This window comes from Colletes gigas, unplaced genomic scaffold, assembly GCF_013123115.1.
Source record: "Colletes gigas isolate AHSC1104 unplaced genomic scaffold, ASM1312311v1 Colletes_gigas_Sc00012, whole genome shotgun sequence".
NCBI classification, from domain to species: Eukaryota; Metazoa; Arthropoda; class Insecta; order Hymenoptera; family Colletidae; genus Colletes; species Colletes gigas.
The window spans coordinates 6559276-6587113 of NW_025106641.1; the positions used below are offsets into that span (position 1 = coordinate 6559276).

General features: G+C 47.5%; 1 protein-coding gene across 4 annotated transcripts in view; it reads right to left on the reverse strand.

Moving 5' to 3' along the window:
• Positions 1-27838, reverse strand: part of LOC122399100 (homeobox protein homothorax) — a 500548-nt gene that overhangs the window by 21789 nt on the left and 450921 nt on the right. For all 4 annotated transcript variants that reach the window (XM_043399504.1, XM_043399502.1, XM_043399501.1 and 1 more), the window contains one exon: positions 8688-8746. In XM_043399504.1, coding sequence (XP_043255439.1) covers positions 8688-8746 — 59 coding nt within the window. The remainder of the gene's footprint in view (positions 1-8687; positions 8747-27838) is intronic.

Sequence of the window (27838 nt, forward strand, 5' to 3'; positions counted from 1 at the left end):
TTGGATAGAGAGTTCGTTTAGGGCACTGATTCTCAACGGGAGCTCTGAAACCCTTGGCGAGTTACAGTGCAACCAAAAGTTAATGGAGTCACACGTTGGTTGTCGGACCAAACTCTTCAGCATATTCACGATTGTCACGAGAGTCTAGGTTTATTATTTTCAAGATGTAATTTCGAGAATCAATTTTTCTTAGCTCCCCAAGTGAAAAATCATATGTCAATGGGTCAAGCTAGAGTCAAAGGAATTGCTTTTAAAATAGGTGCAATTATGAAATGTTCCAAGAAATTGATGAACGATAAAAAAATGTCGAAGCGATCCACGAAAAAACGAAATCTGAAATATTTCAGTTTGTGTTTTATTTCAATTTAAAGAAGCGACACTCAATTTGGATCGTCTATACAGAAGTCGATCGATTGTTCTCTTTAAAACACCGACGATTCGAAAAAGTTCTCTAAGTCCAGGCTCGTTGCATCTAATGAGCGATACCGAGCGTGCCGATCATCGATTCCCGGTACCGCAATGAAGAATGTACCGCGAATCCTCCTCCCTCGGTGCCGGCACACATCGTTCCGTCCGATTTACGAGACGCGAGACGCCTTTCGATTTACGCGTACGGAGAAACGCCGGGCGGGAAAAGGGCAAAGGGACGAAAGTAGCCGGCGTCGCGTCCGTCGAAGATATCTTAATTGCCAGTTTTGCTTATTATTCCCCTGGCATTCGTCGGTAGCCGAGGGGGGTCAATGCGAGCCACGGCCGGGTTCAGCGTCGTAGATCACGAGGAAAGGTCGGGTTCGTGTCGGCTGTTCCTTTCTTCTCGCGCCCAACGATCCTCCTCTCGTTGTTTCCACGCTCTTTCCTACGGTGTCTTTCGACGTTCACTTTCACAGAAGCTTGATTGTCATTTACGATCGGCCGTCCGTATTCCCATGCTGTCGAGAATCGAACGCCCGAATGCCTGGGGGCCCTCCTACGTGGCAATTGTAATGGGCTCTCTCCTAGCCCCGTGGATCGATCCGAGCGCATCCGGCGATTAGTGTTTAATTAACCGGGTTGTTTTTAATTTGATTGCGTGCGCGTACCGTGATTGCGTTACCGCCCGATCCGGATGGGGTGGGCGAGGATGGTTTAGGTGATTGATCCGGAAACTAGAACGGAGGATATTCCGTTCCGTTCGGACTCTCGAGCTTTCATTTCACACTATCCTTTTTAGATCAGTTCATCAATTTCTTGGAACGTTTCATAATTGCTCTTATTTTGAGGTTCGTAATATCGAGCTTAACTAAGTTAGGGTCTAACTAGCTTAACACAGTGACTGTTACATCGTCTACATATGAGTTATATCTGGGTTAGCTTTCATTTTTGACTATACTTTTTAGATCAGTTCATCAATTTCTTGGGATGCTCCATAATTCCTCTTATTTTGAGGTTCGTCATATCGAGATTAACTAAGTTAGGGTCTAACTAGCTTAACACAGCGACTGTTACATCGTCTACATATGGGTTATATTTGGGGTTAGCTTTCGTTTTTGACTATGCTTTTTAGATCAGTTCATCAATTTCTTGGAATATTCCATAATTGCACCTATTTTGAGGTTCATAATGTCGAGATTAACTAAGTTAGGGTCTAACTAGCTTAACACAGCGACTGTTACATCGTCTACATATGGGTTATATTTGGGGTTAGCTTTCATTTTTGACTATGCTTTTTAGACCAGCACATCAATTTCTTGGAATGTTCCATAATTGCACCTATTTTGTGGTTCGTAATGTCGAGATTAACTAAGTCAGGTTCTAACTAGCTTGACACAGTGACTGTTACATCGTCTACATATGGGTTATATTTGGGTTAGCTGGCCAGAAACTCGTAATATTCTGGTAGTATCGTGAAACAATCGCTTATTTCGAGTCTCGGTCTCTATTTTAGAAAATTCCGATTAGATCTGCATCTGGAACCAATTTCCTGAGAAGAAACAATACGTTCCACGGGGTGGTAAACAATAAAATAGAGCGCCCAAATATAAGTAAAAAAGTCTGACTTTTCTTCCTTGCGTTAAAAAATTCAAGTCATTGAGTTTATTTGAAGTAAACTGCACAGCCCAAGTGTAACAATTGAATATATTAGATCGAAACCAGGATCGAGTAGCATACAATTCGTATATTATAGTACGAAACTGAAAAATCGAGTGCAAAGTCTGCGGTGGCTCGATGGAAAACAGAAAGTCCGACACGCACTAAGATGTTACAGGGAATGGCGCGGTCTGGAAGTCGTAAGGTACGAAGTACAGGAAGACTGTTCGAAAACAAGAAAATTCAGCCGCGCTCGGCGTCGTGTTCTCGTCGAAAGATAAAATAATTAATCGCCGCCATTCGCTTCATCGCGGGGATCCAGCTGGCGCGAGCGACTCTCGAGAATATTCGACCCGAACTCCGTCGCTATCGAAAACAACTTGTTCGCCGTGAATATTACGGTCGAGAGAGGCCGGGGGAACTGTTCGTACGTTCGGCCGCGGAGGTTGGCCGACGCCTTTTATCGCGGCATCGTTACGAAATGCACCGTACGGTCGCAGCTTTACGGTACTTCGGGGCTGCTGTTACGTTTTTACTGCGTCGTTCCGCGAACACGTGAAAGGACGACGATTCCACCGGTGTTACCGGGCGCTGCTGGTAACTGTATACGCGGCGGCGTCCCAACGCCACGGCGCCGAAGGTTAGAGAGCACGCGAGAAACTTTTGATAAAGAACCGACCACCTCGAGAAATTTTTCCTACGGGAAATGGGTCGAATTCTCGTGCCAGAGAAATGGAAACGTACACTTCCCGCGATGAGTTTAACTATAAATACTTGAAAATTAAGAGGTCCTCCGAGCAAACATATTTTATTCAATATTCATTAAATATGGATGGTATTTAGTGCATAATTGAGAGAATGAAACATTCAGAGGGTATAATATTTCCTGGATTGGAATACAAATTATACGGAATTTTGTACAACATCGAAGTTAATCTCTGTATTATTCATATCGTGTTATTTCTGTCTGTTTAGAAAACTACGTAGAATTTATCGAAGAGTTATTTTTGCTAGATGGCGGCTGTAGGCGAAAGGTTTACATAGTAAGTGGGAAAGTTATATGATTTCCGCGGATCCTCCGTAAGGGAGGCTCTGCGAACTTCTGTTCAGTATCGCGCCATTTAGTACGGTGATGCACCTCTGTCAATTTCGCGGCGTTGTTTCTCGGAATCCATCCAATTTGTACGCACCACAATGTGTAGAATTTGCTCGCGTCGGCGTTGCTTTATGATCCCGGTCGCGTATTTTTGGAACGCTACGCCAATTCCCATTAGAGGATTCGACCGTTACGGTGTTCAAAAACAGACCCTTAAAATATTACATTACACTTTCAAATCGAATCCTACGCCTGGTGCAAATTAAATTCAATTATCCGTGCAAACAACTGGAGTTTCAAAAAGCACATCCCCGATAAATAATCCATCGACGGCTCCGTCGTCGTTCAGAAAACATTTTATACATTTTTATGCGAATATTTAAGCTCGATGGAATAATTGCAGATCTAGTTTAGTGAAAAGTTTGAATTCAACCCTAGTCTTCAATGACTAATTTTGGATAAAAGCTTGGATATTTTGTTATCGTTCAAAGGGACACAGAGTTCACCCACGCGATACACACCTAATAGAATCTGAAGCTTGGGAAGACACGAAGGCAGCTTGTACGTCGTAAAATGATGCGTCGAGGCTTTATATTTTATAGTTCGAGTGGCTGTCCGTTTGTGTACTATACGTGAGATTGAATGGAGTAGGATTTAAAGGGGATTGCAGGTTTATGGCCGGTATTAGGAGCGGTATCTAAAACCTTGCACGATGACTTTACTACCTCCGAGTACGTGCGTGCAGCTAATTTTACACTAATTTCCCACCACGTATAAACTTGCTCTCCTGCTACCGTTTAATAAGCAATATATCCCCCATCTTGCACAAATATATCACGAATAAATTGCACCATAAAGATCATTTTTTTAATTAAAAAATGGCATCAAAGAATTCTAAAAAATTGTCAATTTACCCCCAAAAAATTCGTTTGTTTCGCGTAGTAATATTACGAACAAAATATCCTTCGATTTTTTATTCCAGATCAAAGGAAAAAAATGCAACTATAGCATAAGTGCTGCTACAAGGACTAACATTTATCATTTCATCCAAAGTCGATAGAATGTAAGGAAAAAAATATATTTGTATCTCGATATGTTAGAGAATATATGTGCAAAGTGGCGAAAAGTTTCATAGAGGTCTTCTGTTATAAAAAAAATTGTCAAAGATCACTTCTCCCCCCTTGACGTTTCGCCCCAATTGTAAGGGGCAGAAAGGTTCAATTAACGAATCACGTTAATTTCGAGGATCGTTACAGTAGCCGGGAAGGAGGGCGCGAATCGTTATCGGGCTAGAAGCCGTAGCATGAAATCACTGATTGCGGTTCCGTCGTTATCGCGGCCCCCGTGGCAAAGAACATCCTCGTCGACGGGGCACGCGGCCGTCGTGGAACCCGGGGAATAATAACAATGGGCCGCGGGCCACGCGGAGTCAATGCGGAGCAGCTGCGATCCGCGTAATGAAAGTATGATTGATGATCGGGCCGACGCGCGTCATTAGCTCGACACGAAGAAGCGCGACGAGGAGGATGCACACGCTCGACGTTGCAGCCCGACGTCGCCACGGAACGTGTTCTGAATTAGCGGCAGCGACGCTTAATATAATTCGAACGAGTCTCGCCTTTCTCTCTCTCTCTCTCTCTCTCTCCTCGTAAATGTATAATATTTCCGGATAAAAGAGTATGAGAAATGACGCGGCTCGCGCGTGGATGATTTGAATGCGACCCGGCGACTCTGACCCGAAGCTACCCGCGATTGCCCAGTCGCGACAGCGAGGAAATTGCATTCCGAAAATGGGACTTCTAGGTCCACCCTCGAAATTCAACGAGTTTGTCTCGACAAACGAAGAAGTGGCTGAGATCGTAAAATACGTGTAGGTCAGATTTTCCAAGTTTCAATCAACTCCAACAACTGAATTATTTTTACCAAATTGTTCGAAGCGTTTAGGAAATAATGAACTAATGGAGAATTGTATAAATTTGTAAATAGTCACATTGACATCCACTCGAGGGTTAATTTGGTTAAGTAGATCGACACTGAGAGAGTCGAATGTGTCAAATAGCGTAGAATATTGTATATTCTTTTAAGCTGCAAATTTAGAGAGGAATAATATAGTAACAGTATGAATTTTTTGAGTCTCCAAGTTTAGCGCTGAATTAGTTGGGCCAAGCATATTTGCACATACGAGAGATGAGTAATATAGTTAGGGTCAGACGAAGTCGCGACTGACAGCGCTAGGATGACGAATAATATAGTTAAGATCGCAGAATGGCTATGGATATGTATTACGCGAGGATGATGGACTCTTGGGTCGCAGCTGTCATCGTCCACGTGTGGCTCGCGGAGCCTCGAAGGGACCTCTGACGCACGGGTCACCGGAGACGTTCGACACGGGGAATAAACGCAACGCGAACTATCGGCTAATACAAATTTAAAGTGATGGACGCTCGAGTTAAAGATCCTCCATGATTAATGGATACTCGAGAGCTACTCACGGACCAAGCGCCAATAATATAAATCTAAGATCTCGCAGGCTACTTCGAGCTATCCGGGACCGGGCAATATTTATCCGTCGAATCGTTTCGTAAATCTTAGTCACGTTGGAAAAATTCCACATAATTTTCGCATTACGGACCGCTCTGTGCGTTTTTCCATGGATTCCCCTGGTCTGAATAGAGAGTCTCGCCTCGAGAGCGAGGCTGTACGGGAACATCGGTTTCGTTGGTCCACCAGGGACCGTGAGTATTCGAAAGACACATTTATCTCGCTTCCGTTGGAACAAAATCTGCCCTGGGGCCTAATGCTTCGGCTATTAAGCTTTAATGGACTGCTGATCGTCGACGGGATGGGGGGAACGGCCGCCGGCGGGACGCGGTCTCGGAGGAATTGGAAAAATGGCCGGGAACGAGAGGAGGGCTCGGGAAAAGTCCCGTGTAGCCCTCGCGAATTTTTCTCCGTGGTTCGGCCATCGCCACGGAAACGCCGCTGGCCGCAGGGGCGTCCGCGAGATTCTCACGTACCGCCATCGATTTCAATCGGTAGCCAAAGCCCGAGAAACCTCCGGACGGAGTCGAAGGTGGGCGGCCCTCTCGGATACCGCGATCAGGATTGACTCGGGATGACAATCCGACGTACACGGGTTTCCACTTTACTCTCGACGACATTTAGACTCGTTAACTACCCCTACTCGTCGTATTATCCCGTGAATGCACGCTGGATCGTTCACGAAAACGATTCGTTACAGTCGCGATCGACGCAATCTTGGTGATCTGAGGTCTCATTTTTATGATATTGTTAAAAGTACCTTCGAACATTCGACTTTCATGAGGGCAAAGCTCCTTGTCCAAATGTGAAATATAATTATTGAATTTGCTAAAAATTATACACTGTCCATTCCATAGAAAGTAAACTATTAATTTACGTAACAAAATTGTATCGAATTTCCGCACGAAAAAGATTTAAAACGGATCGTTCAATAATTCAGCACAGCGCCTGACCACATCGCGTCATTTCTACTTAAAATTGGCTTCTCACGCTTGTAAATTATTAACGTTGACAGAGACGAATTTTACCCGACCATAGGGCAATTCCTTGTGCAGAAGTGCACCGAACATGTAGAATAAAATTTTTTGCAAGAGTCTTTGTTTTCAAGATAATCGATCTCGAAGTTGCGTCTGACCATTATCCGATATTTCTACTTGTCTTTACCCCGAATGGTACTATCCACTTTCCATCGATCTTACCATACTTTAACTATTATAATCGACCAAAACAAATAATTCTACGATCACCAGTCCCTCTAGAGTACATTTGGTACACAATTTTTGAGGATACATAAACTCGAGATTCCCCGGGGGAAAAGCTTTTCGCGGACAGTTTCTTCATAGCAAACAGCCCGTAACTCGCACGAGGGAGCCAATCGTAAAAATACGAGCCAGTTTCGACCCGTTTAACCGGACCAGGTGCCAGGAAACAAAGAAAGGCCGGAAAAGACACCGTCTCGTGTCGAAGAAGGAGGCGAGGGGCATGTTGGCTGCTCGTAAAACTCGGTCTGATCACCGCTACCAATTATCCCGCCGTTATCCGAACGTTATCCGGGACGTTATCCACCTCTGCTCACCCTGGGCCTTCACGAAACAGCCCTCCCGCCATCATCCGAATCACAAGCGAACCCTTGAACCCCAGAGAGCGACGTTACTTCCAACCCCCCCGATCCGGCTAGGTAACCGTTGTTGTCGCCTTTTACTGCAAACGAAGTGATTCCCTCCTCGTAAACGCGACGTCTTTACAGATTACACGGCCCGGAAACCCGGGGGGGGGGTCGGTGTTTTTCTTCCCTTCTGTTTGCTTTTTTCGGCGGCTCGAACGTCGTCGAAGATGGCTGCGGGGGCGTCGCGTTAAATTGGTCGGCGTCGGCTCGGGTGTATCGCGATACAGCGACCCTCGTTTTATCTGGATAAATATTTTCCGCCGCGGGGAACGTTCTTCAAAGCCACCGTATTCGTCGTCCAATTAATCGTGAACACATTCTTGAAGAACACTTTGGATAATATATATTCTACGAGGAACCGTGAATAGTTAAATCCTGAATTTAACATCAACGATATATCGAATTTTAACATTAATATAGAAAGGATTTATTCTATTTTCTCCCCATTTCTCAACGTCGATATCGCTGGTTCGATATTACGAAAGGAAATTGACAACAGGACAGAAAAGATTGGAGAACAGCTATAAACGAATTAACGGGGACGATTGACTCCAAGGGAACAAAACCAGCAACGCTTTAATAAGGTTCAGACGGTTAGTTTATTAATAAATGATCAAGGTGGATGCGGCACTTGGAGACGCCGAGGACTTCCGAGCACCCGTTACATAAATTGCACAGGCAACACGTCGCGGTCAATTCTTTCTCGAATTAACTGGCGACGTGATTGCCAGTTTTCCAGAATACTTCTAATCAACGCTAACAAGGCGACGATAAGTTCTAAAATTATAAGGAGTACACAATCATCGAACTAACTTAAAAGATTTAACTAGAAAAGATATAGAAACAAACATTCTTACAATGTTCCAGAGCGACGAAAGATAAAACAATTTTTTCTAATAATAGAGAGTAAGTTTAAAATTATTTAAAAGGCAACAGAAAAACATCGTTATAATCGTATGAATGTTATAAAGATTAAAGTGATTAATATAAAATTCGTATAATAAAGTTTCATAAAATTTATCAGAGTTTACGTTCGTTCGAACGTACACCCAAAACAAAAACGTTCTCGGGGGAACTTAGCTTAATTAAGACATTGGTCGATTCGACGAGCACTCGTATGCATAGGGGACGCTAAATTCCTTCGTTTCGACGCATCGATCTACGTCAAACGATAAGGACCGTGTGTGTAATCCTCGTGATAAGCCGGATAAACGTATCCGTGATGCATGCCCGGCACAGGTGACATGAAATTATACGCGTCTTCGACGGTGTATGTGTGTGTGTAAGGATCTGTTGACAGAATGGGGCTCGTCTTACCGGCTCGATTGCTCTGGTCGATCATTGGCTGGACGATTCTACGCCTCGCGTTGATGAACCTGAAACACACAAAGATCTAACATTAAAACAAACCCCAATGATTAAAGGTTCCTCTGTTCTACTCTCTCTCTTTTAAAGAAACTCGACTTCATGCGTCCAAAATAATTTTAAATTCGAGGTTGCAAGAACGTAACAAGTGCGGGTAAGATGCAGATCCGCAAAAGCTGTGTTTAACTACGCGTATGTTTTAAACGTTCCGACCTCGTTCGACCCATCATCTTCATCTTAATTAAAACGAGCACCCGTTGCTCTATACTTTGCCTCCATTTTTTCTAGCCACGAATGAAGCTATGTTCCGACTAATTATCACCGAAGAAGACGTAAGCGAAAGGAGGGTAAGGAGCGTTTAAAACGCACGCATATTCAAGCGGACGTTCGCGCGTCGGCCGCCATTATTTCTCAATTCGGTTCGCGAGGATAGGGCGCTCGTTTCCAGGAGAAAAATTGCACCGTGAAAGAGTTAATATCGCGAGACGATCTTAATGTGGAATCGCTAATTTACCGCCAGGGCGTTTCAAGGGCCCTGGCGTCTCTAGCGAGGAATCTATTCGGTTAATCAGAGATAACGATTCCAGTCAGGTAGCCAGACGTATTCATGACTCATTATGTAGATCACTGGATCACGGGTAGCGGGCATTAGGCGATCGACGCGATAAGGTCGAAAGCTCGGTCAGAATGCGCGTACGTACGTCGAATGTATCGTTCATCTCAATTTGGCTGGTCGGGGCGGCACCGTCGATATTTCATCGGCGTAAGGTCCGTAATTGTCGGACGTAATTTCCGGCCGAATCGTGTATGTTAATTTGACGAAGTGGCCGGAGCGAAATGCACGACCGAAAGAGGACTACAGGTGCAAGGGAACTACGACGAATCGAACTTCGGCTCCCTCTATCGATCACCTACACCTCGTTCCTCCGATCGACACCTTTACCATTCCCTTCTCATCGTTTTAAATATTTTCTCCGCTACAGAATTATTATTACGAAGTAAGAATTTCCAAGCGCTAAATGGCGATTAATATTATGCGAGGGAACGTGGAACGTTCAGTGGAGGATCGAAAAATATTTCAGTCGCGAGCTACGAGTTGTATCTTCGTTGGTCCGACCCATCGTGGGTCTATTCTACTGCGAAAATGTAATATGGAATTTATGATCAAACCAAATCTGATATCTTTCATTTGTCGGTGGTATTATTAAGATGTGTCTGTTAGCATTTCTTTAGAATAAGATTTTTAAAAATTCTAAAATTACGTGGCGTCGTAGGGAATGAATTTTTTTAAAATTCACCGAGCCTCGTTAACTATACTATTTTTAATTCTTGTTGATCTATTTTACTGTACTTATTATTTGAATACCTATACAATAAATTAATATTTCTGTAGACTCGAGTCCCTCGCATATTAGATTCGAAGCGTCTCCGTTTCAGCGTAAAAATTGTTCCCCGAGGCGGCCGCAGGGCGCAAGCTCGTCCCCCCCCCAGCCTCCGACCACGGAAACCCGAGTACGACGCGACCTATTATCTAGCTAACAACGAATAAAAAGGGGGCGGCGTGTTGTCGGAAGAAGCTGGAGAGAGACGAAGCAAGAAGCAAGGCATCCTCGATACGTCATTAGCCACGGTGAAGGAGCTTCCGTGCGAGCGCTTTCCAAACAATAGATCTGCGGTCTATTTCGAGGCTGCCAGAGGTCCAAAGGAGGGCTTGCCGCGCGGAGGCGATCGCAGGGGGGGTGGGGGATGGAAAGGGAACCGAAGGAGAAGCCGGAGGGCGCGCGGGAGAAAGGAAGACGGGCGAAACGGCGTACGTCAGCCGACGTCAGCGTCGCGGCGCCCTAATGGGCGCAGACGCCGGAAGTGATTGGGTTTCTGCTCGACTGACTCGAGAGCACACCCCCTTCTCGTCCTGGAAAACCATGGTTCCGTGACGACGAGGAGAGGGCGCAGCTGCACGGCCCCTTCTCTTGTTTCGCGGCGCATCTTTCTTGCTTGGTATTACGCCTGGTCGACTCCCGGGGATCCAGTCTTATGAATAATGATTATTAAAGTCTCCTATGGAGGACTGTCGGTCGCGATCGACTGGACCGAACGGGCTAAGGGACTCCAAGACGTCCGACTAGGGACTTCGCGTTCGATTAACGCGTCGCGAGTATCGATATCGATGGTAATGCGGGGGCGTCGATACCGGGGATGGGGAAATCGAAGCGCCGTTGTCGGCTCCAGTAGGATCTTGCATTCTGATGGCAGCTGTTTCGACGATTATACGCAATTCTTTTAACGCGTCCATTGTTAAACTTCCCAAAATGGCCGTGGGGATACTTTGTTTTTGGATGGGTGAAAACTACCCACAATTTCTCATAGAATTTATGTTTACAGTCTTATTTACAGTTTCTTTAACGTCTAATCTTGGGAATTCATTTTGTTGACGATGCTGATTTTAGTAGTCTGATACACGAATATATTTGATCAACTTTGAAATTTCATTCCTTGGACTATCCGGTGATTGATTTAATTTAAATATGGAAAATACAACAATATTTGTAAAACGAAGCTGATTGAATATTTGCTTACGTCTAGATTTAAATCGTCCAAATTTATGCCAGGCCAAAACTGTGATTTTAGACAAGTTAGTGACAGTGATTAGAGACACTCTTAGTAATTATTTTCGTAGCCACATTAACCCCTTGGGTAACCTCATGATTGTAAAACTTAACATCAAGAACTAGTAACCAATCAGTGATTAAAATTCATGAATCCCAATCAAATTTATTTTCTTTAACATTTCAATTTGAGATTCAGACAAGTTCTGAGACGACGTAGGAGTCAACGTGTTAACAATATAGTTTTGTTTCACCAGAACGTCAGATAAAATACTCAAGTTTGAATTTAGACCAACAACGAACACCGGGGAATTTCGATACCGATCAATTTCGTGATCCCAAAACTCGAAAACGCTTCTGCTTTTATAACACAGATATCGTGCGACACGGGACAGTAAATTTCGAATTCTACGGCCACCGACCGCCTAGAACAGAGCCACCGTCACCCAGAAACGAGCGGAACGAGTACATAAGCGGCAAGAGGATCGGCAACACACAGGCTTCCTTCAAAGTCAAGGCCTCGGCTATCGTTGGATGAAAGAGTATCCCTGCTTGTATAAACCGAGGGCCCCTTCCCAGCCCCCAAATACTCCTAAACGCCTCTGGTTCCCCTTTGGCGGCGTAGGCAGCGTGTCACAGCCAGCTGACTACCGTCGCCCGCCCCCGCGCCGCCCTCCTGGCAACCACCCCCGTGGCTGAAATATCGCCCGAACAATGGCGCGCAGCCCCTGGCCAAAGGAGAAGAGGGACGCTGACAGAGGGGGAGAGAGACGGAAACAGAAGCAGCGGCAACTGCCCCCAATCTTTCCTCTCTTTTCTACGGTGGCCGAGCCGGAAAACCGACAAAAATATCTTGCCCGTTCGGGGGAAAACTTAACCTGGACGCACCGGGAAACGGAATAAAATTTCACTGTCGTGGCAGCGGCTGGCGAGCCTCGATTTTGTGAAACTCACGATCATTGCGTCGTGTCACAGATTCTCAAATTTCTTTTCCCCGATAATCGATCTCCCTTCACTCCCTCACGCGGACGATACACCCACGAAGCGAAGAAGAAATCGATTTTACGATCGCAGTAAAAGCGAGGCTACCGAACGACCCGCAATTAGACAAACCACTTTGGACGCTACACGGTCCCTCAGGTGGCCTCTTTCTCCCCGTCTCTGGAAGACGTATGAGTAGTGTTCCGATCATAAATTTCGATCGAGAGGCCCGGAGGAAAAAGGAATCAACGATTGAACGCTCTATTTTCGCGGGACTGGCGACGCCGACGAGCTTTTTACGGCATTATTATCGCCGTGCTATCGTAACGGCCCACTAAAATTATCGGTTTACGATGCAACGAGGCATCCTAACTCCTCGCAGCTCGCTCCTCTGCCCCTTTCGTCGCGCAGGGCGGAGCATATTGTTGCGCAGCGGCCACCCCTGGATGACAAAACACTTTTCACCGAGCCCTCGTCCCGCTTTCAGGATTTTAATGCAGTTTTGATTATGAGCCCCGTACGAAGGGGAGGGGGGTACATCTCGGTTTCGCGGCGTGAAACAAACCCGCCTCGTCACGCACAGGGGTTGAAAAGCTAGGCCCCCGTCGCCTCGTCATCGCTTCAGGATCCGAATTTGAATTTTTCATGGAACGCTCTCCTCTGTACTACGAAGACGATTTAATAAACGAGCTTATCGAACCCACCCCCTCTTTCTAGCGTCGCCACGTTCGCGGAAATAAAAAGAATCTAGCTTATATATGCACTCAGCGTTAGTATCGCGTGTCAATCGTTTGGATGTTTCTTTCAGTTTAGTTTCTGAAGCCTCGAAATGGCAAAATGGTGGGCTTTTCGATTTCTTTTCGCCTCGGGAAGCATTTTGTACAATTCTGCAAACTGGTGTTTTGATTATTTGGAAGATTTGCAGTGGATCGTGGGCGTATTAACCCACTTACCGCGGTCACGGTGTCGCTCGAGAGGACAGGACCGGAAACGTTCGGGCTCGATTGACAAATCGCTGATGCTCGGGCGGCCGGGTTCGAAGCTCGTCGTTACTTTTTATGGCCAGAGAGGGAGGCAAGAACATATGACACGCTTCTGCCGCGAAAAAAAGGCATAAAAGCCGGAGTTACGAGAGGGTGTCTCCCGCATGACCTTCCGGCGCCGTGACGAAATTTAGTGCGCTACCGTAGCGCATACATGAATAATGCTTGAATTTGCTTATACACCGCGTGGATTCGATTTATACAGTTTCGGGGACGTTTCCCGTCGACTGTGTATCGAGAAACTCAAAAGGAACTCGAATACCTGTCGACTCGATGTATTTCGAACTGTTCGTATTCAAAATTTTACTTTTTATATAACGAATAGTAACATGGACTCTCGTGAATATGAAGAAAACGATCGACGAGCGTCCGCGATTCGATCCAACGATCGCGAGTCGTTGGTGCTCGTTTCCCGCGCGGCCAGAAACACCAGTAACGATGATTACTGTCGCGCTGGCAACATTTACTCTCCGTCGGCGCTCGCAATTATCGAAGAGCTTCCATTAGTTAACTGCAGTCGATACGCGCGGTGCACCGGGGTCCCCGCATCAAAACATCATTACTGCACGGACACGGGAAACGCGAGAGTCAGGGAACCGCGCGCGTCGGTATTGGTAATCAATTTCGCCAGTGTAGAGAGAACCGCGGACTAATGCGACGCGAACGGCGAGCTTTCGCATTAGCGAGGATCGAAGAGCCGTCCCCGTGATCATTGCCCATTACAGAACGAATCGAATCGGGGATCGGGACGATACACCAAGCGCAAACGTGTCGCTCGCCTGTCCTGCGATCTTGAATCCGATGATCCGGGTCAAGATCCGCTGTGACAATTTTACGCAGCCTGATTTCGAACGTGTCCTCGATCCTACACAGGGCACAGGATGTGCAAAGATAGTCTATGCAAGTTGTAGCCACTTCTGTACAAGAGTACACAATGTTCGATGATTCCTTGTTTTGTCTAACTCTATGACTTCCATCCATATCAATCCTCAAGTCAAAATGCTAATAAATTCGAATACTACACGTAGTCTAATATAAAATTTTAAGGTTCCAACCTGGCAGTCAAAGTGTCAACACATTAACGACGTTGCATTTTTATTAAAACTTTCTTACACGGCGATTTTAATGACACAGAATTCCTCCAACATGTGTATACTAAAAACGTGATAAATGTCCGTGTAATTAATATATTTTATTGAAATTTTCAGGACTTATACGCGGATAATAAATTCTTTCCCTGTGTTAAAATTACTAGAAAGCACAAGCTTGTCGTAAAACGAGAATACTCGTTCCCCGGTCGCTGATGTGTTAACAAGGTACAGAGAAACCTAATATACCCAGGAAGACGTCTTTCCTCTTAAATTCTTCGCCTCATCAGCATCGACAAGGACAGAAGAAACGAATCCCCCCCCCCGAGCGATGGAGTCATAAAGGGACGCTTCCGCGTCGAGTTTTTACGCCGCGTTCCGAATCGTCTTTCGAGGACGATTTTGTTGCAGGGCTCTCCCCGCGCGAACCAAACGCCGAGGACACGGTCGGGGTTATAAATCCAGACGCTCATAAGCCAGCGATGGCCATCGTTGCATTTACGATCGATAAAATCATTTTATCCGAATATAATGCACGATTCGCGCGCCCGTTCCTCCTCTTTATTTTTCTCTTTCAACGGTCCTCCTCTACCTCGTTCCAGGTTGTTTCTCGTCCCTTTCCGGCCGGTTTTCGATCGCGATCTCATTGTAATGTATTCGATCGGCTCGCTACGCCGGGACCCCGAATCTTCCGTGCCCCCCTCTCCCCCCACACCACATTTCGCTTCTCCCTCCGTTCTCCTCGTGCTACTCCCGCGATACATAATTCCAGTTCGACAAATTCAATGAGCATTGTAGGCCGTGAGCATCCTTCCAGCGTGTAATCGGGTTTCCGGACGGCGGTGCTGGCAAAATCGCGGGCCAACGACGCCCCCGCGCGTCCACGAATTTAGGGGTTGGAACGGCCGGCCCGGCCACGTCGAAAATTTGTATCCGCGCTGCACCCCCGGCGTCGATTCTATCGATACTTTACGATCTGTTTAGCCGCGGCGCCCGGATATTGAAAAACTTGCCAGCAGCTTTTCCCCGCGTGTTTACCTTTTTGCTCTCGACCACCAGAACTCCCATCGCGGCGGGGAAATTTGGGTTTAATTTTCTCTGGGAACTTTAGACATTTTTGGTGACACTTGTCTGATTTTATTGAGCATGCGAAATACAGCTTCGACTGTCCCAGAGCACACGGATATATGAAACTCGACAGAACAGTCACATTTCTGGCTTAGGACCGACATCACTCACGTTCGTCGTTCGGATTAACACGTTGGCTGTCGGATCAATATCCGTGAAATTTTTTACGAGGCCAAAATTTCGTTTTCAGAGAGTCCAGAACTACTACGCAAACTGCAGATCCATTTTCCAACCCTATAAATAAACAAACTCGTGGTTCAAGATTGCTGGCGAAACAAGAGCAACCCGATTGCGATCTTTCGACTCGATGAAGACCTAAAAAAATATTCGCGAGGCACGGAGTCGAGGACCCGGTCGTTAGGAAAGAGTTGCAATGGACACCCTGTCGGTGGAGAGCGTCGAGGAAAAATGAAAAAAAACCCGTTGCTCGTTTCGCGGGGAATTTTCTCGTGGCTGGAGGGTCGTCCGTATAAGCGCAACGAACGCGAGCTGCGCGGCGATCGCGCGTATCGGATACGCGTAGACAGGTTATGTGTGTCAACAAAGCGATTTAACACGCGACGTGTCACTGATAGCTCCCGCCGCAGCCGCACGGCTGCGTCGCATCGACGTGGCCCCGGCTCGACGTGTGCAGCTCGGCTGCGTTTAATCTATGGCCCCGACGCAACGGTTTTTCGGAAAATTCCTACCTCCGTGGCAGAGTACGCTGCCCCCCCCCCCCTCCCCCAACGTCGACCCCTCTCTGGAATTTATATAATTGTTTTGCCGGGGTCGTCACTAAATCGTGTTCCCGAGGCGCGATAGCGCCGGCGCGTCGTTTCGCGCTGATGTTGATGGGCGGTTCGACGATCCCGCCAATAAAGGGATCCCTGGAAAACGTTCAACGTCCGATGCAGCTCGGGTTCCAACTATTTTCCCGACTCCCGTCGGCTTTTCCACGGGTTTTCCATCGCCTTGCCCTCCCCCAGGAATGTATCGCTCATTTCGACACCTTGACTCGGTGCAATATAAGCAGGGGGTGTTCTAAAACCGGACAGTGGCGATATCTTTTAAGTGTGAAGTGCTATGGGATTGTTATTTCGCGTAAACAGTAGCAGATATAGAATAAACAATGATCGAGTTAGTGTCAGCTAAAAAAATCAGTCGATTGTTGCGTCTAATTAGAAACTCAATTTTTGTAATGAAAAAACGCGTGAGTGGTACTATATTCTTTTTCTTTGAATTCAGTTCCTGTTATCATAAATGAAACTTGAATGGAGCTATGGTATGTATTAAGTTTGTCGTCCATCGAGTGCAAAGGGTTAATGACTTTCAATCTAAGACCCTTTTGGGAATGAATCTCGCTTGGAATAAATTCTCGAAGCTTACTCTTCGACCCTAGAACCTCAACACATCAGCCCCCCAAACGATCGTCTCCAAATGAAACCACTTTTACAGCTCATATTTGCAATCCGTAAGCTCCAAGAAAAATTTAACTTCCTAGATTGGGATCCGTGATATTCTAACAATTTGAAAAGACGTTTTCGTGATTCGAAGAAACATAGTCTGGGTACAAAGGCCACGTAGTCGCGCTAATAAGGAGAAACGCGGGGGCGTCGATTACGACTAGTCAACTAATTCGAGTGGACCCGGAGATCTGCGCAACGTTGTCGTAATGGAGTCGTGCACGGACATCAAGCGACGTTACCGCCATTCGGAGCCCCTTGCTCGCAGCTCTGGCTCGCGAGGGCAAGTTATTGGGTCCGCAGCTGTCGCAACCCTCCCCCGTTATGGGGTAGTGGGTACTCCGGCCGATTGTCACCGGCTACCTCGTCGTCGGGGTCAGACTCATCTCGTCGCCGGGTCGAGGGTTGATACCCGGTTCTCTCCGTACCTAACACCCTCTTCGTCTACTTTCCTCCCCCTACCAAGGCTCACCGTCTGCCCTCCCCCCCTTATAGCCTGATTTTCACCCCATCTCCGTCGGCAGCGACGGAGGCGTCAGCTTGTAACAGTCTCTTAAACTCCGGGCACCGGGGCCACTATATGTACCAACTGCTGACGCCGTTATAAACTGCCGACCTACCAATCCACCCCCGTCTCCCTTAGCCATAGGGAATCGCGGGACCAGACGCAACGCGTCGACGAACCGGGAAAGTAACGATCCCTCTCCGCCCCCTCCTTGAGAATTCGCGCGAACGCTAACGGGCCTTTCGACGTCTGGAAAGAGGCGTCTGTGTCCGGAAGACGCCTGGGAACGTCGAGGCCGACTTCATTTTCCGCAGCCCGGTGAAATACAAGGACGTTCTCGAGAGGGGGACCCAGGGCGTATTATGGCGATCGATGTGACGCGATCGCGCCAAGGTCCCTGTTCAAATGACTCGTTCGAGGGAGCCTGCGACTCGAAAAATGATTTCATGACGATCTCTGATGGTTGGAATTAGTGATCTGGTATTTAGTTGATACGATAGTTCCTGCATTTTGTGGTAAATTGTGAGTGCCCAGAGGTGAAGGCAAAAATTTTCTTGCCTCGATCGAAACAAATGGTAGGCAGACATTCCTTAGCCGTACCAATTAATAAATATTCCCATTCGCACATCCATTCCTAAGTTAATGGAACGACGAGGGTTTGTACAAGGGTTGAAGAAAGGCGATCGAACGGGGCCAAGTTCTTTCCGTCCGACCAAACGTTGACTCGTGCCACTCGTTTTAGGGCCACGTGGCGGCAGTAAAGCACCGACGCCACTAAGCACGCCGTTCCCGACGCAAATGCGGTTGTTTAGTCTTCCAAAAACGCGGCTAGCGGCCATCCATCCCCCGCGGTGGCCCGAGGAAAAGGCCCGTTACTCCCGGATCTCGGCGATCTCTGGTGTTTTACTTGGAGTAACCGCTTTTTATTCAGATTTTACGGAAGGAATAAACAGTCTGGCCCGAGAGAGAAAGCCTCGCCCGTTGGAGCAGATAAGGGGTCGTTTAGATTGACCGCTCGTCCTCGGGATGGCCCTAAAGCGTCCCGTTTACCATCTCCGCGCCATGAAATCTTTTCCCTACATCTCCGCCCGCCACGTGGAAGCGTTACATATCCGGGGCTGCGCGCGTTTCTCATCCCGACGGTTCCTCCTAGGAGGGCTTCGCTGTTCGCGACGCGGCTACCATTCCAGGCACGATTTTCATCGTCGAAGATTTTGATGTCACCGTTGCAGATGCAACGAAAACGGTCCCCGAAATTTGCGTGCAATTCTCTGCCTTTGTACGGGTTCACTCACACACCTCGAACCTCGAGTCACCTTAACATTTCAGGAATAGGTCTTCGAGTATTCTTTTAAACAACGTGTTATTATTTCTTGAAGAACTTTTATCGTTTTCTATTGTTCCTAATGATATCCATGCACCTCGAACCTCAGAGTCTCCGCCCCCAAGTGAGCCACTCAACATTAGGAATAGTGTCTTCGAGTATTCTTCAAGAACTTTTATCGTTTGTAATAAACAAATTGTGAATAGCAGGAGTCCGTGCCAGCTTAGACGCTAAGAAATAGACCAAACGAGGAGTGAGACTCGAGCACTAGCGAGAGAGACGAGTCGAGCGTAGCCCTCTGCCGGCGAGAGCAGGAAGTTTCGCCTCGATTAATCGGAAATACGCGTCGTAGGAAGATTTTGAGCGAAGTACGAGCGGTAGAAGAGAATGTTGGGATCGAAATTTTTATCCGCGAGAAATAGAATACGCGAGTGGTTTATGGGTTTACGCCGCGGGAGGATTCACGTGGTCCGGGGCGGCATTTTTTATATTCCTACGGTCTTTTCTCTCGTTTCTCCGCGGCGCGCCGTAGGGGCTCGCCGTGTGCGCGGAATTTGAATCCTCTTGTAATAAAATCCGGGCTTTATGCGACGGCCGGTGCCCCGCGCGCTCGTGCAGCCCGCGCGTTTACCTACGAAAAGGTGAAATGTATACAGGTACGTTCCGCCTATACAGCCCCGTGTCGCTGATCAGGTATAAAGCGTGACCGCCGCGTCCCGCGCGGACGATGTAAATAATACCACGAAATTGCTACCAGCCTCCGCCCTTTTTTTACTCTCTTTGCCCCCTGCTCTCCTCCGCTCGCGTTCCTTCTTCTTTTTCCTCCATCGTTTCTCGCTCTCGAAACGAGAACGCGACTTTCGATACTCCAAACTTCTTCAACACCATTCGGTTAAAAAAGACATGCAGAATTTATTGTACTTCTTGTAATCGTGTGCTTTCAATTGTTCACGAATAGAATAAAAAAAACTCAAAGTATACATGAAACTTCCCATTTTGACACACGACGTACTTTCACAGATTCAATGTTAGATGCTGGTCTTTGTTCATAAATAGTCGAATGGAATCAACCATTCTCATTCTTAGAGATAATGTCCATATGAACTTTTGTTATTATGAAGCTACTTTCCCTACGTAATTTAAAGCTGGACGAACCTACATGTTTCCCCAGTAACGAATTTCTAGCAATTTTCCTCGGAGGATATCGGTACGTCCGCGACGCTCGCGGCGAAAAGGCTCGAAGGGCGCCAAAGACAGAGGCGGGGAAACGGGGGCCCGGTGCAGTCCTGCGAGTCCTCCGGTAATTTGTAATTCGCAGGTGGGAAGCGGAGAGATGCGAGATACCGGGAAGATTTAGTGGAGAGGAGCACGGCGAACGAGCAGACACGCCGTGGCTTGTCGAGGGGTTTTTTGCAAACGATGTACCGATGTCGTGCGTGACTTTAACGAGATGACGTTCAGAATCCGACGCGCGGAATTTTTCTGCCGCTCGTTTTCCGGACCCGACGCGCGCAGAAAAAACCCTCCCCCCGCGACATCCGATATTCTTGCGCGCGGAAACTTTTTTCCCTCTGATCTAAGTTACTGGCCGAGATAGCGACGGTACATTTAGCTTCGTAAATTTAACGCCTTAACAGCCGCGTGACTCGCCGCGCAGAAATACTACTGTGCCGCGTGTTTCGTATGGAAAACCTTTATGTTTATCAAAAAAGACCTGAAATAAACTTGGAACGATCTTTTCGTGATATCTGAAACATACTGAAGGCTCGTGTTGCACTCATTCTTCAAAGATTAACGAACACACAAGTACAATAACAGAATATTTTATAGTGCCTCAAGAAGGAAAATTACAAATTTCAAACTTGAGGAATAAATCACCTCTATTCTCCGTTTAGAATTTTAAATATTGTAATTGCTGAACTGCTGGCTCTCGAAACGCGTTCGCAGCGTCCGTCTAAAGTCAATCGATCGTAGCTGGCGATGAAATCGGATCATCTAATCTCTCGTTAAGCGTCAGTCGAGCCTGCGGGCCGGGGGGTTGCACGGCTGGTGTATAATTACCCGAAACGGGGCGGGGGTCTCTAACGTTGATAGCGAAGTCGAAGTAAATCGGATTACTCGGATATCATCTGCGTAATGTATGTATGCAGGCATGTATACACGGACCCCGTGTGCACGGGGTGGCGCGTCAGAAAGAGGAGAAACGGGGGTGGCAAGTGGTGTGTGCTTCCTCCACGCTCGAGGGAAATAAGGGTGGCTCGGGCCCGGGCAGATAAAGGGTGCACTGCACGCGCGGGAAATGCCCCGGCTACGACATGTTTTTCTAGACAATTTGTTCGGCAACATTAATCACCGGGAACGCCACGAAATACGCAGAGGGGGGCGAACCCGAGGGTCGATGCACGAAGGACGTCATGCTTCCTGTCTTTTATCCTTGCCTCCCGTGGAAGAATGCAACGTCGACTGGGGACGAATTGACGATTATTTGATTCGCGCGAGGACGACGCGTTTCCACCCCCGTCGCGGCGGAACGTCATCCCCGGGTTTGATTAAAATTGTATTGTTTGGTTTGTTAGCCGCGCCATCGAGATTTTTAATCCTGCACCGACTCTCGTCTCGCTGAAACCGGTCGAAACTTTGCACGGGGATGAATTCATTTAATCGTATTTTATAGCGACACACGTAGACGGGCCACGACTCTTGCTTATGTATTATTTGTAAAGTAGCCGGTCCAATTTCCAAAGATCCCCCAACGACAGTAATCGCTACGACTCGAATTATTGTATCGAGTGGAAAGTCTAAACCTCGAATCGACGAAAAAGACGCGAAAAGAAAGCGGGTTGGAAGCGGATGGGAAACGAGAAAAAGCAGATCCGCAGGACGGTGTGCGAAAATTGCCTTCCTTATCGAGCCAGGGCTCGTAACTCCGCATTAATCCGTGTTTATATTTTAAGCCGCGTTCGCCAAACAGCTGCCCCGTCGACTCCACCTTCGCCCGTCCACCCCCGCATCCGTGCCCGGAAACTACGAGACGCGGCACACAATACCGTGAGATGATTATCTGGAAAACTAATTTCACCGACGCGCGCGCGTGTTATTGCTGTTGGTAACCCCCCCGAATGCATTGCTCTCCAACCCACCCCCCGGTGGATACGCCAGCTCTGAAGGTGGCAGACCGGGGGTTGCTCTGTTTCGCGCGGAGAAAGAAATTATTAGTCCTGGACCAGACGGTTCTATCAAATTCCAACACGACCCTTGCACTCCATATTTGGCAACCCTCTGTGTATTAACGAGTCAAGGTTAGGTTAACAACAGCTTGTACCTGATGCTACACGATTCTTATTTCTCGAACAACCTCTGCGAATTGGATTATACATTAGGACCATTTTGACCCACATTTGAATCTTACTATTTCACTTAGGAACGTCAGGACTTCGAAAGCATTCGTTTGCATGGGTCTATCTAGACCCGGAGATTTAATTAACTCGAACGACCGAAATTAGCAAATTCGTCGAAGGTCCAAAGTTCCCAAGACTTTGTGGAACGTCTCTATAGAGCAGAGCGTCACGACGCCCAGACATTTGTCTCGAGATAACAACAGAACGACCAGGTCCCCAGCAATCTCACGGAATCAGCCCCCCCGTGGCCAGGGCCAATCTACTTATCGGCACTTGGAATGTATTCCACGCGATGGCCGGCTTCCTGGCCGCCCCCTCCCGACAAATATAACGGCCGACAATTTCCTATAAGTCCGGCCGCGGCGTCCCGACGGCGAAACTTTCGACGTCGGGATTCGGCTCGGGACCAACGTGCACGCACGTACGGCGCCGGGCTATTTGTAATTTTCATTATCTCCGGGCGCAAAACGGAACATTTAGCCGTCTCGGCACGTAGGGAGTTAATAGGGGAACCGGGCCCTTGGGGGTGGTATCTTTGCTTTTCCTCTTCCAGCCGATCTTGGCCAGGTGAAGGAATCACGACTCCTGCGTTGCACGTCCACCGAAAGATCGATAGCTTCCTGTTTTGATAATTCGAACGTTCCTGATGCACGGTCTTCCTCGCGAAATATTGCGATCGGTTTCGAGGGGGGTAGCTTTGATTCTGGGGAATTTAGTGGCGTCGGGGGCCCTTGTTTCTGAATTACTGCCGGCGCGTGGGAGCCAGATCTCCGCATAGAATCTATTGCATTGTAAGGACGAACTTAGTTTATCGAGTGGACATTCGATAGTTTCTGTTAAAACGAGGAGTAAATAATTTTGAAAAAATTTGATATCGCGTAAAAGACTCCCGGCGGAGGAAAGTTCGTCAGATCGTCGGACCAATGCGTCAGCCATCGGGTGGCGCGTGACTCTCGATTCCCGTTTGTTGATTCAGCGCGCGACACCAGACGCCGTTTCTGGACGTAACAACAATTTCCTGAAATCTGACGAAATTGGCCCCCGAGGGCCGCGGGGGGGAAAGAGGCGGCCTAGGACGGCCGCGTAACGGCGTTTATTGGCTGCTTTAAGGCAGTTTCTATGCGCGACACATTGTCGCTAAATAACGCGCGAGAGAGCCCCCACACTCCCCCTTCGCGTACGTGCCGTCCCACATGGTCCACGTACGTACGAGCGCGTGTGCGTGGGCGCGAGACAACAAAAGCTCGGGGAGCTTTCACGGGAGATACGAGTCGGCCAATATGCGGGCCAAAGCCTTTGAGATTCGACGGAGGCGATTGGAACGAAGGCGTCGATGACCAGTTTCCTCCCCCTTTTTCGATCCACGGCCAGAGTGGAGCGTCGTAAAAGGATTAGGCGAGCCTGGAGAAAGAATTGCGGAGGCTAACATTTGCATCGGGCTACTCATAAATCTAATATACTCTTAGACGTGGTTCGTTTTAAAATAAATATTTTGTAGGAAGATACGTAGATAGGAATCGGGAGGGTTCGATCTCGAGGCCAGAGAGACACTCTGCATCGAACTCTGGTCGAGATCTTTGATATTAAATAATGTAGTTTGTCTCGTTATGTTTAAAGTGTCATACAGTTCAGTATTTGTTGAGAATGAAATTGACGTCGAGCATCGTGACACAATTTCCTACAAAAGGGGATCCCTCAGCCCCGGATGTATTAAGAACCGGAGCATAAAGCAATTTTCTATCCATTGTTCCCCTTCGTCGACCATTATCCGAGGACGCGACGCCCAACACCTATTCCACACACGAGCGGAGACGCGTAACGGCGTGGCAGCCAAAGGGTTGAACTCCACTCGACCCCATGTTGATAGAGAGAGAGAGAGAGACTCACTGGCAGGGAGGTAATTCTCATTTGGGTGTAATCGCGCTCGCAAAACTCCATCACACTTTCCTAATAGAGCCCACGAGGGAACACGCCGACCGAATGGCTCTTCGGATGCGGCCTTCCTGCAACGCGCCAGCTTCGACGTTACGTTTCTGTCGACCTTGTGTACGCGCCTGGACGAACATTCGGGCCTGACATAATAGGGAAGAGCATCAATAACAAAGATGCCGCCCGAAAACGAGATTGTTTAAACGATGGAGATGCTCGAGCAATTGGCAACTGATCCAAGAATAACGCATTCGAGGATTCTGAATTATCTAAAATGTTTTAACGTAGAATCTACAGGAAAGAATTGTCGCTGAAAATATTCGTAAATGAATTATCGAACTACAAAATTGTGTAATATCTTCGAGATACCGACAGATGACACTATTCACTGTCAATTTGAATTGTACGATATAAATCTCTGACGAAACACAGTGAATAATTCACAATAATATTATCGTTTATAAAATTAGCAATGGCTCTCGGTTAGCGATGGAGAATTTCCAAGATGGTTGCCGTTCGAATCGAATTTCAGTTACGAGCGCCTCGAAAATCATAATTTTTCCCTTCTCGTTCGGAAGGGGTTAAAAAGGGAAACAGGAAACGAGAAATGCAACGGCGTACGTGCCGCGCGCGCCTGGGCTTTCGTGTTTTACATATTTCTTCCCGGAGGTTCGCGTTATTTTTACGCGGTTCACGCGGAACGGCGGGAGAGAAACGACGGGAGAGAAAGAGAAGTAGACGCAGGTGCGGCAGGATCGAGATTATCGGCGAGGAACCGAACCGGAAACCGGTATCCCGAGCACGAAGCTCCTTCATCACTCTACGTGGAGCGGGTTACGCCGCCATTGCTCGTACGACGCGTACGTAGCAAACATCCGCGCGCAGTTTCCGGAACGGTGCATCCTTCTCCACCTCTTCTGCCACCTACGCCATCGCGGCTCCACCATCCAACAAACACACCACCTAACCATATCCATCCGATACGTGTCCAGTCTGATTCCTTAAACTTCCCTCTCGTGCTCACATATTGCATATTTCGACGACTACTCGTCTACCACCATCCCTTCTTTTTAAGAAGGGATCGTTGCAAAATACATAGCAATCTCTATTATTTATTCCACGATAAATTGTTCTTAAATCGTCTTCGTTCATCAATGATTACAAATCTTCTTCATAGTTGCTTACTGGAGTAAAATTTTAGGTCGATTCTAAAACTAGGTTTAGCCCTCTTGGTTCATCTGAATATTTAAAACATTCATTCATAATAAATGGAAGTTACTTTATGAACGAATCTAGAATTTTACACAATTACATACGTAGCAATACTGATGTAAGATATCTGATGCCTAGATTATAAGTTATTATATAATAAGAGAAAGCATTTGTATCGTATATAATGATCGCTAGAACTTTTCCACTTTCGGAACGAAGTCACCGAGTCGAACGATCTTTCCCGAAAGGACATTGTTCGGCATCCCCTAGCTCGAGAGAAGGAACACGACGAAAACGCAATCCCAATTTTCCTCCCGATGCGTTCCGCCGTGGTCCACGGAGGAGAAAAACTCCAGACGTCGCAATTACGGAACAAAGATCAGCGCGCCGGAAGGGATAACGAGCCCCAGAAAGGGGTAGTTGTGTGTAGGGTGTACGTCGCGCAAGTAAATAGGCGAATTCGGTCGGGCGTGGATGGCTTAGTTGCCGCGATGGCACACCTGTGGAGCAAATTTACGAAATGTTTACGAGCGTCTGAAGGGGCGTCCGACCCCGGCCGCGTTCCCGCCACCCCCTCAGGATGCCCTTCGAGAGCACAATGCCGCGTCATTCGGTATTATTACATCGTCGCTATCACCATCTCGCGGAAGCAACAGGGACACACGAATCCACTCTTTCCCTATCTCCTGCGCGCTTCTTCTTTCCACGTTTTCCCTCCGCGGTGGCGTTTCAAACGATCCTCCTGCCTCCATTTTTCCGCCCAACTTCTCCTTCGACCTACCCCCTGCGCGTCACTCACACAGAAATTACGAGCAAGCTTTCGTTTCGACTCGTCGAGATTCATTTCCTTGAAAATTAGTTTTTTGAAGAAGAATTTTATTTTAGTCAAAAATCAGAAACGGATTGGGGTACTTAAATACCAGGAATAGTCAGGGTTAAATCTTTCTCCAAACTCTTCCAAAGCAATCGTTATTACCAGACTCAAGCACTAAATATTATAATTCGTATCTTACTTTAAGAATTTCTTATATTTTTGCACATTAAGTGCATTCTATAGTTTCTCGAGAATCCAAATTATTACGTACGTGGATAAAAAAGAATCTGGCGTTATCGCCTGGAGGATAGATAAAACGAAGGATCCTCCGAGCCCTATCATTCACGATAAAGAAATATTGATCCACCGACAATAAAAATAACAGGGACGTATAAGTTAAGCGGTTCGCCCTCCGTGATGATGGTCGGTTTCTTAAATTAATCCCTCGATCGGTATCCCCCGTTGTTACATCGTTGACCGTTTTAGAATCCACTTTTCCACACCCAGCTAATACGTCGTTGGACGGGATCGATCGCCATTAATCGCGTACGGTATTTATTTAGAAAGATCCGAGACGGGATGAATTGTCGGGCACGGAAACGCCTCGGCTGCCTACGGCCGCATTTTATTCGACGAAAAAACCGACGTATATATAGCTGTATCAATTACAACAGTGTATTCCCGCGCAGGGGAGATTGGCCTTCTCCCGTTTCTCTTTCCCTCCCCCTCCCACTCCGGCTGGTGCACGGGCCGCTTTTTCTCTCCCGGTCTCCTTCCACCCTGAGTTATGAATGTGCCCAATTACATCTTAAAAGCTGTGCTCCATTAATTTTCACAGCTGCTGCCGCTTAATTGGGAGCCTGGCCTGATAATAAACCCCGGAGCTTGCACCCGGGGCCCACTACTGCGTTTATGGCATACGAGCCGGGCAGAGAAAGAGCGAGAGGGAGACAGAGCTGGCGTCTTTGCAGACGATTGCATCGATCGGCCACCAGGTTTACCCTCCTCGGCCGATGTCGTTCGCTTTTACGACTCTGACCTTGATTCCCGGTGCCCCGTCACCCGGGGTAACCGCGAAATCTGGCTCCTTATCGAGAGAAAATCCACTCGTACGTGTGTCGCGTACCCCGAAGACCGACATTATTCGAACGTCTAAACAAACTCGACGTTCTCGAATTATTGCGCGGCCGATAAAGCTTGGTCGGAATAATCCACGGTGACGACGCGGAGGCTCGCATTTCCATAGATCATTTCACGGGAAGCAACAATGTCGCGGCTGGACGTGGCGTTCCATAAATCGGCGCCGGCCCTTTTCAATAGGAATCGTTAACATCGGAGATGTTATTCCATAAAGTTTCGCCGAACGAGCAGCCCGGGGAGGTCGCAGGACGGAGACGAATAAATCCAGCCGGTCGCGGCGGGCATCAAGCGGCCGTATTAAAAATAACTGATAGGGTCGTGGCAGCGATTTGCATGCGCTCGTTACTCGGGCCGCGGGCACCGGAAAAAGGAAGAAACACGACCCGGGCTCGAACCATCATCGCATACCTACTAATACCGGCAATATTTTTGTCGCTACGAGCACCGGGGGAACTCGTATCCGTGGCGCGACTTTGTAAGGATCGGCGCG